The sequence below is a fragment of the Parus major genome, chromosome 5 (assembly GCF_001522545.3).
Source record: "Parus major isolate Abel chromosome 5, Parus_major1.1, whole genome shotgun sequence".
Lineage (NCBI taxonomy): Eukaryota > Metazoa > Chordata > Aves > Passeriformes > Paridae > Parus > Parus major.
This window is the reverse complement of record NC_031774.1, coordinates 4,298,711-4,310,803: the sequence shown is the minus strand read 5'-3', so window position 1 is coordinate 4,310,803 and position 12,093 is coordinate 4,298,711. Positions and strand designations below refer to the sequence as shown.

The window sequence follows — 12,093 nt, the reverse complement described above, 5'->3', positions numbered from 1 at the left end:
CGGAGCGGGACCCGGAGCGGCTCTGCCGTGCCGCTCACAACCCTCGTCGTCCTTCCCTCCGTCCTGGTGCCGGCTGTAGGGGCACTGCGCTCGGGGCAGCCGGCGGTGGCGTTGTCGCTGAGCGGAGCGGGCCCCGGCAGAACATCCGTAGAATCACAGAGTCAATTCGGTTGGAAAAGACCTCTGAGATGATCGAGTTCAACCCGTGACCGAACACCGCCGTGTTAAATAGACCATGGCACTGAGTGCCACATCCAGCCGTTCCTTAAACTCCTGCAGGGACGGTGACTCCACCACTTCCTTGGGCAGCCTATTTCGGTTTCCGATCAACCTCTCCGTGAAGAAATTCCTGTACTGTCGAACCTGAACCTCTCCTGGCACAGCCTATGTCTTATCCTGTCGCTGCTTTCCTGGGAGAAGAGACCGACCTGGCTGCACCCTCCTTTCAGGCGTTGTAGAGAGTGATAAGGTCATTCCTGAGCCTCCTTTTCCCCAGGCTAAACACCCCCAGCTCCCTCATCATAGCTGTGCTCCCCACCCTTCCCCAGCTCTGTTCCCTTCTCTGGACTCGCTCCAGCCCCTCAATGTCCTTCCTAAGGGACCCAGAACTGGGCACAGCACTCCAGGTGTGGCCTCACCAGTGCCCAGCACAGGGGACAATCCCTGCCCTGGCCCTGCTGGCCACACTATTATCCATCCTGACACACAGCACAGCTGCTGTATAGAGTTGGTTTATTTATTTTATTTATTTTATATTTAAGAATAAGCTCTGCAATAGCAGACAAAAACTGCTGACTGACAAAAACAGGATCACTTTTCATCTTGCTGCACCCTCAGTAGATGCACCCCCAGTGCTGCACTGCCCGAGGCTCACAGTGCCTTCACTCTTAACCATGATCTCTATTAAATAGTGATTTAAATCATGCTTAATGGAGTTTGAGTGCCTGGCTCAGTGGGATCATCCCAGGCCACAGCTGCTGGTGCAAATCCCGGTCTGCAGGGAGGATGTGGGTGGTGGATGTGAGTGGCAAAGGTCAGTGCTCACTGACCTTTTCACAAAAAAACCCAACACCCATAAAGGACAGCAAGCCATTGAGAAACAGACATCCTAGGACATCCTCTGGGTCATCCACATCCTGATGCCACAATATTTAATTCTACTTTTTTTTTTTTTCTCCTTAATTTAAAGAGGAGAAAAGGAGTAGTACTTCCCCTTCCTGCCTGCTTCTGTTCACACACGGACACACGTACTTCCCACGACAAAGGCATCCCTATATTCCAGACAGGGATTGAGCTGGACTGGAAACCTTGCTGTATTTCCTGCAGGCCAAGCACCCTTTTTGCCTAAGGTCAGCAAACATCTGTGGCCTCAGTGTGGGAATCTCAGTGGTGTTACCATCAAGTGACAAGTACAGACTGTGCTCTCCTGCTTGGTGGGATGAATTATTTGTCCAAGGTGCTTGAGCAGCTCTGGCACATCAAGGAGCTTCAGAACTGTTGAGAAGGTCTCATTAAAAAGTAAAGCACAACACTTGAGAAAAATCAGAAACATAATGAAGAGTTTCTCTTAAGTTTCTGCTACCACTGGTTAATGGTTTGATGTTTGACACTCTTGGTCTAGATATTTAATAAATGTTTCCTGTTTGCGTTGCAGTAGTGCATCCCTTGCAATTCCATGAAACAATGAGCAGGAATGTTTTGTACTTTCCAATTCCAATGTGACTGAGGTGTGCTAACTGCAGAGAGACAATATCAATTACAGTACTTGTTGATGAGTACTTAGAGCTGCCTTTTTTCCATACACAGCAGTGTAGCAGCTCCGTTAGCCCTCGTGCTGTTGGCATAAATTGTGTAGTGGAATGGAGGGGCAGATCAAGCCATGTGCATTGCTCAGGTATCAGTGGGAAGGTCAGGATGAGAGCTGAGTTTTTAAAGTACATGATAAAATAAGACACTTAGAGGTTAAGGCAATATCTTATTAAAACAGGTACGACTTTTTATCAAGTAAACACTTAAAAGGGAAAAAACCCCACCCTTATTTAGCTCTAAAACTCTTATATTTATATCTTACATAATATATATATATAATAACTGTACTGAATGGATTGGAAATATAAAATATTTCTGAACTATCAAAAAAAAAAAAAAGGCAAAAAGAGAAAACAAAAAACAACCCATGGAATCTCTAAGTATGATGTTAGAAACACATTATAAATCAATACTAGTGGAATGTATAAACACTGAGCATTTTAAATTTTATGTGAATGGAAAATATCAAAGTTCATAACCCAGTATCCTATACTGTTTGAAACACAATATAGGTGAGCAGTTCTATTGCTTTTTAAAAAATTATTATCTAACACTATGTTTTGCAAGCTGCTTGATGAAAAACCAAAAATCTTCCTTTAGCATAACAATGTCCTTCACACATAAAGATAAGTTATCTGAATTCTCTATTCAGGAAAATATTTTATAAACTGCTAGTGTTGTTATTTTATAACAACTAATTTCTTCTGTCACATTAAGGTTATATGAATTCTTTTTACCGTGAGACAGTCTTCATGAGAATAAATTGTCCAGACAAACATATCCACCATAGTTTATTTTTTTTTATGGAGTGCTGTAGACATCCCATACCACCTGAGACCTTTATTATGAAAGCCACAGTTAAATACACACAAAAGATCTCCAGTATAACTCTTGTTCAAGGGTTTTTTATCCCCCTCTGTCAAATACCTGATGTGGAAGAATGATAATTGTTTCAATAAATAAAACGGTAAATTATGTAAACAATGAAGGTAAGTTATTCATTGCTGTAAATATATATATATAAACATCAGCATCTTTGTACCCTTCTTTGGGCATTTAAATGACAGTGGGTTAATCCTTTGAGTTTTTACTCCCTTGTAAACAGAACTGTTTCTCCTGTTTGTAAACAGACATTTTTAAAAGCAGCATGCAATACTGAATGGAAATAAGCTAATCTACATGAGGAAGAATTACAGTGTCAGCATTTTATTTTAGGCATTAGGCTAGCAGACATCCTCCAGCCAGATATAAAAATATCTTTTTGTTATGTATTGATATGAATTCCATGCAAATAGCTAATGTAGTGATTGTTGTTAATAGCATATTCCTAATTGCTTCTTTATTAAAGATGAAAACTGAGCTGTAACATGGATTTGGAGAATTTATTTCAAGTAAATAAGATACCATGTTCTTCTGCAAGAATATTTGTTGCCAAAGATGTAATTATTAAAAAACAAGGTTTCATATGTAAAAGATAGAGAAAATAATGAGTATTTACAATCACTTATGTTTAAAAGCACTGCTGAGTTCTGTGTGCTTCATTTTATACTTCCACCAAGAACTGTACATTCTTTCCTTTAAACTTCTGCTTCTAAACATTTTACTGTGGCCTCAGGCTTAGTTTTACACTCTTCTACCTGATTTCCATTATTTTGTGTTTCCTTCTCAGGTGTTTGATCATTTGATTTTGTCTCTTTGAGAGCAGTAGTGACAACTGTTTCTTTTTGCTGATTCTTGTTTAAAAATGGTAAGGTTTTCTTGTACCTTTAAAAAGAAAAAAAGATATTAAAGCAGAAATACTGACATAGTTTGGTAGTATCACTCAGACAGCTAGAATGAAATTACCACACTCAAGCAGAAGTCTCTCAGAGGATAGTGGCATGCTAGATAATTTTATTTTTTCCAGCAGTGTGCTTTCTAAAGAAATATTTTGGTATTTTTCTAAAAATCAGACAATGTGTATTCAGGATTTGTGGTACACAATGATAAAGCTGTCTGGGCTAGGGCATGAGAACTACACAATTTTTAGTAGCATTTAATGATGCACTGTATTGAAGGTTTTTAAGTTTGACAAATGAGTTCAACAATTATTTTTTTCTGAGAAAAATCATAGTGCAATGATAAAAACTTTCACCTTGAGTTTGACATAGGAAAAAAGAAGAATAAAACTGCATAAACAGGTTTATGTATGAACAAATGCATATTTCAGGGCTGCTATTTTGACACGCTTGGAAATGTTTCACACTAGGCATGGCTGACCAATTAAAAATAGCAATTTTTTTTTTTGATATTCCTTTTCTAAAGCAGGGAGCAGCAACAGCAACAACAAACTTATCTGCATAAAATCAGGGTTTAAGATTTTTTAAATTTGTGCAACACTATCATGTTATCATTACTTCTCTGCTCTTTAGTATATATTTTTAATATTCAGTGATTGCACTCTAGGAGTTAATTCAGTCCAAGAGAGGAAAAAAAAAAACCCAGCAACTTACTTTTTGATATAACAGACTGCTAGAACAACAGAAATAATGAAGAAGATGATTGCCAGTACAAGAAGTGCAGTGGGGATACCTAGGGATAAAAGTGATATAAGCACAGAGTTTTTATTTATGTACTTAAAGCTGATGTTCTGAAGACTTAAGAGCAAAAATCTGGATTCTTCTAAAACCAGCCTAGTATAAGAGTACATGAAGAATATTAGGAAGATCAAAAGGTGAGTTAGAGTTACTCCTGCTCATTTCTTACAGGATAGACTAAAAATGTTATTTAGGCCATCCCTGACAGATATTTGTCTAATCTGCTCATTGGAGGGCTTTCATAACCTGCTTAGAGAACACATTTTTGTGATTAACTATATCTTTGCAGTTAGCATGCTTTTCCTCATATTTAGTCTGTTTCTCCTAATTAATCCTAATATTGTGTATTAGGATTGCTTACTCACACTTCACATCACAAGAACAATTCTCCTTAAAACTTTCTTGGCTTCTTTTGGTGTTAAGATCCTAGCAAGTTTTCCATTACACTGAGAGTGTTTGCAAAGATTATTTTCAGAAATTTATTTACCCCAAATCACATTAACAAGAATGAACTTACACCATTTCATATTAAAATTTAATAAAATCAGATCTTAGCTCTTATTAAAAACTACTTTAAAATCCTCTGCCCTGTAAGATTTGTTCTGAAAAACCATAACACTCCTATTCTTCCTCCAGGTTCAGCTACATCAAAATGGATAGTGGAGCAGCAAACAAAACTAGCAGTGAACAGTTTGACTACTGACTTCTACATAATTCACTCTTTTCATTAAATAAGCTTTACCTCCAAAAACAACAGCATCATTCTTAAAGGCCAGGTGGGGAGTGTGCCTGGGAGAGTCAGTGGGTGAGTGCTCCTCTGGCACTGGTGTGGTGGGCCCCTCTGTTGGTAGGATGGTTTCAGTCACACATACAACACGAAATCTCTTTTTCAGGAATTGTTCTGACTCAGTCACAGCCGCAGTGGGCACTGCTGTGATGTTCTCAGTCAAATCAGAGGCTGAATATTCAGTTAAGTCCCTTGATGCAGTTGATGAAGGAAATGTGGTTGTAGCTGGGTCTGGTTGGCATGAGTTAATCTGGACATCTGCAGCAGGGAAAAGAAATATATACAGGTTGTATTGGATGCCAGTTTTGTACTTACTCCACACACATTTATTGAAATTGTTCCTCAGTCTTTCCCTTCTGGAAATTATTATATTTTTGTTCATAAAAGCTTTACCCAAACAAGGCATTCCTATTTGAAATATAGGTTATGTATCTGAAATTACATTTGAAATTTTGCATTTGAAATTACTAATTCAAATGTAGATTATACAGCTTTTACTATTACTTACATAGTTGCACACTCCTTTGAGCAAGCATGGTACTCATTTTATGATTCCATGCCAATGACTATATTCCTCATCTAAACTACTTAGAGTAATACTGCACATAAAACTCAACAGTATAACCTCCCACAGAGCAAGAAGCTTAGCTGCAGATTCAATATTCAAAAGTATTTCAATTCTATTATATACATGTACAAAATATATGCATATACTGTTGATACTTGGAAAATTAATTCGATTTCCTGTAAAAGAAAAATGTAGCCCATAAAAGTTTCAAATAAATCAGACATCAGTGTGAGACAATAAAAAGATTTGATTCTAAGTGAGGGGGAGAGGATAGGAAGTAAAGAATTTCAGGTTTGAAGAAAAGTAAGTAATTTCCAGATATTACATCATTTAACAGAAATGGATGTTGTCTGTATAAAAATGTAGGAGCAAGTCAAGTTTTATAAGGAATTGGAAAAGCTGAGTTCTGGATCAGGCTCCTGTGAAAATGTGAAAATTCTACTTTGCTAGTGAAATTCTGTAAAGCTATAAAAATTTCACTGCAGTAACAACCAGATTACAACATAAATAAAAGGGAAATGATGTATGTACTGTTTTCCAAGTGAATCCCCACGGGAAGTCTGATGACGCAGTCACCTTTACAGAATAAAATGCCAAAGGGCAGGGGCTTGACACTTTTTCCACTCTGCTTTTTCAAGAGTTTTTGGCAAGTTTTTGGCACAAGAAAATTGTCAAAGTGAGCTTCTGACAAATAGTTTGGAATGGAATGGAAAGAAATGCTTAGAACACGCAACAGTTTGGAAATTAAGATACAGGACTGCAGAATCACCCAATGTGAAATTTACATTAAATGGTTTTCTAACCATTGAGCAAGCTTAACTTTCTTCACACACTCTAACAGTATATATGTTTGGGGATATTTTTAATTAAAGCAAAACAAACAAAATAATTTTTAGTTACTTGCTGCCTCTTTAGCATTTCCCAATCTCCCCTACAGTTTTGATGTAGAATAACACATTTCATGCAGTGAAACACCATGTTACACAGCTTTATCCTCTTTGGAACCTCCAATGCTCACAATCACCAGGGTCTCAGGTCTTTACATCTTTGCATGGGAAAATCCTGCATCTCCATCTCTCTCCTGCTTTCCAACCCTTTTTCACACAGTGTTCCTCAAAACTTTTAGGATTTTTCACATATCCTCTTGTTTTTGTTATCTAAAACTCATTGGCAAAGTCAAGGAACTGATTATAAATAATGAAATGATCCTTTATTTGGTCAAATTATTGGGATATTCGTTATGTAGTAACAATAAATGTGGGAGACAAGTAGGAACACATCATCTCTCGTAACTTATTTTTAGTTAATACCACAGAAGCCATTAAGAAAAAATACTGATCTGTTGTGCTGAGATCTAACTTATATCAAGGCCTGAATTCTACTGTTGCATCTTCAATCTGTAAATAGCCCAGTGAGGGGAAGGGCAGGTCTTTTCACATCTAGGATGATGCAAATTAAAAAGAACTATTGGATTTTACTGATTATAGATTGGGAATCTTATCAGTTTTATGGTCTCTTGGCCATTTTGGCTTATAATTTAATTTGGTTTAATGGATACCCTTCCCTTTAGAAAAAAAAAAAATCCAGTTTTCCTGAAGTGCCCCACTCTTGGCCTTTTTGCAAGAGCAGACACACCACACACAGACACCCTGGTTAAAGATGCAATCACTCTCTTATCATGCCCAAATAACCAAAATATATTATGAGCATTGTGTCAACATTATGGAATGGTAAAAGCAACTCTTCCTCAAGAGCTTTCATGGCAGCACTAAATTATTAATTGGCATTAACTGAATTCACCTTTTGCACTTCTTGGAAGCTTCTGAGCTAAGAACAGCTTGACAGTGTTTAAGACTGGGAGAAAAGGGTCAACAGATTATAGAAAGCTACTCACTTTTATAATTTTTTCATGGGGATTATAAAAAAATTAATATAAGCCAAAACACACAGAAAATGTGGTTGTCATGCTTACATACCTGAGGAATTGAAGCAGTAGAGATGAAATTTTTTATCCTTGCCAGCATTCCATTGTGCTATTCCAGTTTTTCCCTGACCACACTTCTGGTTGGATGTTATCCGAGGAATAACAGCAAATCCGTCTTTCACCCATCCATAGCTACAATAAAAAGCATCAGTGCTCTTAGTATGAGATTCATCACCAGCCTTTAGCTGTGAAGGCTAAAGGGAATGAGCCACAAACTGGTGGCACTTACTTGCATGTTTCAAAGCCATGTTTCAGAGCCTCTTCAACTTGTTTTTTAGTTGCCAGCTGTAGATTGAATCGATTACATCCATTACTTGCTTCTGAGAAATTTGCTTTCTGATCAAGATAAATTCCTATACCCTTGATCCTGCACTGTGAATTAATGGAACCTGTAATTAAGCCATAAAATAGTCAAGGTTAGTATTTGAATATTAACATTTACTCCTCGTGAAGAATTTAAGATCAACTGAATTGAACATTTTTTAAAGTTTCTAGCTTGAGGATAGGAGAAAACTGATTTATAGCATAAAAGACATTTTAAAAATAGAATGTATTTTTTAACTCAATAGTCTGGGCTTTCAAGAGGTTTGACTGTCATTAGACTAAATGCAAATAGAGCCCTTTTTCTTTCTTTTCTTTTTTAAAATAAATTAAAGCTAGCTGTTGCACTGAGACATTACTTCTTATCAAGATGGTAAACTATATAACAGCAAAGGAATTACACATAATTTCTCATGGAATTAATATAGCAACAAGAAAATGAAAAGGTTTTATCATTTCTGATGTTCCTTATTGCTCCCAAACTCTTTTTTCTTTTTCTTCCTAGCTTGTCATGATGCTTCCATCCCCCAGCCACTGTCAAGTGTTCCATTTACTGTGCTTGGCAGGAAGCAGGAAAAGTTAGGCCAGGTGAATTTAACTTTTCCAGGCAGTTCATCCAGCTTTTTAAACAGCCACAGCTGGCACAGTCTTTGTGACACCTGCACCAGCAAGTGCATAGCTCAGGTTACACCTGCTCTTCTTTCTCATCTGTGTTAAGGGCATAGGAGAAAATTCAGGATTTGGCACAAATAAGAAGAATTTTGCCTCCATATTTTTACTGGGAGCATTTACTGGGAAAAAAAAAAAAAAGATTCTTTTGGAGTTACATGCAGTAATTGCCCTGTCAAATGAAACATTTTAGCATTTTGTTGCAGATATGTCAGATAACCACCAGCCACAGGTGTTACTTCCTTGCTCAATGTTTGTCAGACTATTCACTAGGTGTGAGTGATATTAACACTAATGAATATTTCATATTTCATAAGATCTGTGCTTCAGAATACAGGCAGTCCATAAACTCTCCAGGCAGGATGAAGTGATGATGCCTCCAAATCCACCCCATGACTTCTTAACAAGACAAGTTAAAGTGAATTTTACAAATGAAAAGATAGAACTGGCAGCCAAGCCACTCTTGTGATGGGAAGGGGATAAAAGGTGACCAAGCTTGTGTGGAGGGCTAAGAAACCAGACAGACTTTCAGCTCCTGCTCCCACTGGATGTGGTGAGGCTGGAAATGGCTTTTTGGAAAATGATGCATCTCTGCTGTCCTCACCTTTAGTTTAAATATTTGGAAGAGATTTTTGAATCAGGTGGCTTTATCTCAGCAGAGAGGGAAAGCCATTGAACCTTTCAGCAGTCTCCACAGACAAACTGTGGCTACATCCAGCCCTGACATGAACATAAGTCAAGGCCAAACACATCGCAGGGGATGCAGAGAAGCCCTGTTGCTCAATGAGGGTATGTCAAGGACTCACCTCAATCAAGGACTTCAAGGCTGCCTTATTTAGTCTATTATTTCCCTATCTTCAGATTTGAGCCAATTCAACTTTTAACAATAGTAATGTTGAGAAAGGAAGCTTCTCAATTACCAACTTTTCAAATTTCAAATAAAGCTGAGCAGCTGACTGAAAGGAATTCAATGAAATCTTAGAAAAATCATCTAGGTACTTATGAGCTGCTACACTCATTAGTCATTCAATTACAGAACAAATATTGCATGGTAGATACAAAGCACAATATAGAAATTCAGTGCCAGAAACGGAAGGTGCGAATGATAAGAATAGTGACTCTAGGATATGGAGCAAAGTTGTGTCTTAAAATTTGCTAGGCCTTTTAAAACAAAATCAGTGATGTAAATGATACATTTTGTAAAAGTTAGGAATTTCACACTGAGGAAGGAATCCAAAAAGAGAATAGTAGCCTCTTCTAGTCTCTGTCTCTTCTTAACTCACCTCTGAACTCTATTCTGAAGATGACTGAGTTTGTACAGGAGGCAGACTTTAGAAGTATATTATCCTTTCTGGTCCACAGGCTGCACTTAGCTGTACTTTAAGCTCTGCTCTATTCAGGTAACCTAGTACTGGCACATTCTGCTCACTATTTTGATTGTGGGTTAAAAATCTGGTTTACTGAAGTAAGTGGGAAGATCTAGACAGAAGAATCTGACAGCAAGACAAAGCTGACACAGAACAGAAAAAAAATGGTTCCCTTTTTGTCGGCTGTGGATGTTGGCCTTGTGTATTAGTTCCCTTTTTGCTTTTTTTTTGGGAGGGGTGGGAGCTGTTGTTTTTCTCTTTGCCTAGTGTCTGACCTTCACTCTGATTTATTAGTTCCCTTTGGTTGCTGGTGTCAGGGAGCAGCAGGCATGAGGCTGTTCCACAAGGAAAGAGGCCCAGAGCAGAGGGTGACAGGCAGGACTGTGCCCTCACCAGCCAGGGCACAGTCCCACAGTGGGGATGGGGGCAGGTTTCACTGCCAGCCCCAAAGAGCAAGGCAACTGGTCAAACACCCAGAAAGTCCATTTGGGAACAGCAGGAGATGGTTCTACACATGCCTGAAAGACATCCTGGAGACAAAATTACCTACAGCCTAAATCCAGAGTCCATATGTGGAGCCTAGTCAGCAAATCACTACAGGAGGGGACAGGACATGCCACAAAACAGCTCCAAGACACAGCTGGAGATCAGACCTGAGCTTAACTGGAGCTCTTGGAGCCATGAGGGTGCATGAGGTGTCCCATGGAAGGGCACTTCCTCAAGCTCTCCTTTTCCCACTGGAAACTGTACAGTGTTGGTTTTGCTGTTAGGTACTTCAGTCCTGTGGAATTTCAGTAGGATTTGAGCATGTAATTCACTCAGTCTAGAAGTCCTTCAGTAGGTGAGGAAATCAGTTGTCTGCAATAACTGTATATGTTCTTTAAGATAAATAGAACAAGCACTAATTCCTTGAAAACAGTGAAGCATCTGGAGGCTTCTGGTGTGCACTGAGCATCTGCAGATATCCCAGCAGATAGGAGGTTCAGTCAATTCAGGAGGGATTCTGTCAAGTTGATAATGGAATTTGAAAGAGAACTCATGGTCTCATGTTCTCTGAGGATTGTACAAAACTGTTTGCTCTGGTATTTAAATTAATACAAAATAAAGCTACATTTCAATAGATCTGAGCTTAACCCTAAATGTGATACCAGATCTTTAAAATAAGCAGTTCTGTGCCATTTAGATGAAAAAGCTTCAGAATTTTCAACAATTGAATTAGAACAACAATGAAAGTTTCCCTATATGCCAGTTTTTGTTGCACTGTATTCTCACAGCCCTGTGGTTTCCTCTGCCAAAAACACATTTACACACACTCCTTCCCCACATTTTTGTTTGTAAATCCAGCTACTTTTTCCAAGACTTTAAAAAGTGGAACTTTACATACCTGTTACAAAGTAATTTTGAGCCAGGAATGTCATAACCCAGATGAAAGACACTGCTGAGGTAACTCCAAGATAATTTGCCATTGCCACCAGCTTGGAAAAACTCAGAAAAGTAGGAAATTCAAGGTAGTTTGCCTCCTGTGCTAAAGAAAGTTAAGGTATTGGATGCTGTCAGATGATGAGATGACTTCTGGACAGCAGCTTCAGCTGTCACTGCACTGCTTCATAGTAAGAATGTCAGAGGCAATGTGCTGATTGTCCCACTCCAGGGCGAGGTCACGGACAGGAAATCCCTAATCACCCTTTCCACTCGCTTTCATGTAGGGCTTGCTGAAAAATTTCACTACTGCTGATTCAGAAAGCACGGCTGAGGAAGGGAGATAAGGCTGTTAGTCTGCTAAGTCAGTAAACACTTAGAAAGAGGTTCTTCTTTTGCTATTTTTTCCTGTTTTACTAATAAACAGATAATTATTCATCATGACTATTCATTTGGTAAATAAAACAAATCTTCTATTGTATCACAATATGCCAAACAAGATTTTTCTTTTTTATTGGGACTGAAAGGGCACACATTCCCCACCATCCTACTTGTCTTGATGGAAGTTTTGCTTGTTTCTTTTCCTTAGAGTT

General features: G+C 38.4%; 1 protein-coding gene across 2 annotated transcripts; it reads right to left on the bottom strand.

The window, feature by feature from the left end:
• Positions 1–2,583: 2,583 nt before the first annotated feature.
• Positions 2,584–11,730, bottom strand: LYVE1 (lymphatic vessel endothelial hyaluronan receptor 1). 2 transcript variants are annotated; one of them, XM_015632369.2, is made up of 6 exons: positions 11,466–11,730; positions 7,954–8,113; positions 7,717–7,856; positions 5,128–5,430; positions 4,302–4,380; positions 2,584–3,573 (listed from the first exon to the last, which is right to left on the bottom strand). In XM_015632369.2, the coding sequence occupies exons 1-6, from the start codon at positions 11,545–11,547 to the stop codon at positions 3,387–3,389; spliced, it is 951 nt and encodes a 316-aa protein (XP_015487855.1). In that variant the 5' UTR covers positions 11,548–11,730; the 3' UTR covers positions 2,584–3,386. The 2 variants fall into 2 exon arrangements, with proteins under 2 accessions (XP_015487855.1, XP_033371189.1); XM_033515298.1 differs by lacking the exon at positions 11,466–11,730 and adding an exon at positions 8,447–8,465.
• Between the last annotated feature and the right edge of the window lie 363 nt (positions 11,731–12,093).

Excerpts from the sequence above, each read along its gene's own strand:
- LYVE1 (XM_015632369.2), bottom strand. The coding sequence starts at position 11,547 with ATGGCAAATTATCTTGGAGTTACCTCAGCAGTGTCTTTCATCTGGGTT. Across the intron at positions 5,431-7,716 it reads CTACTGCTTCAATTCCTCAG|ATGTCCAGATTAACTCATGC; the intron begins GTATGTAAGCAT and ends TCCCTGCTGCAG. Across the intron at positions 4,381-5,127 it reads TGATGCTGTTGTTTTTGGAG|GTATCCCCACTGCACTTCTT; the intron begins GTAAAGCTTATT and ends TTTTATCCCTAG.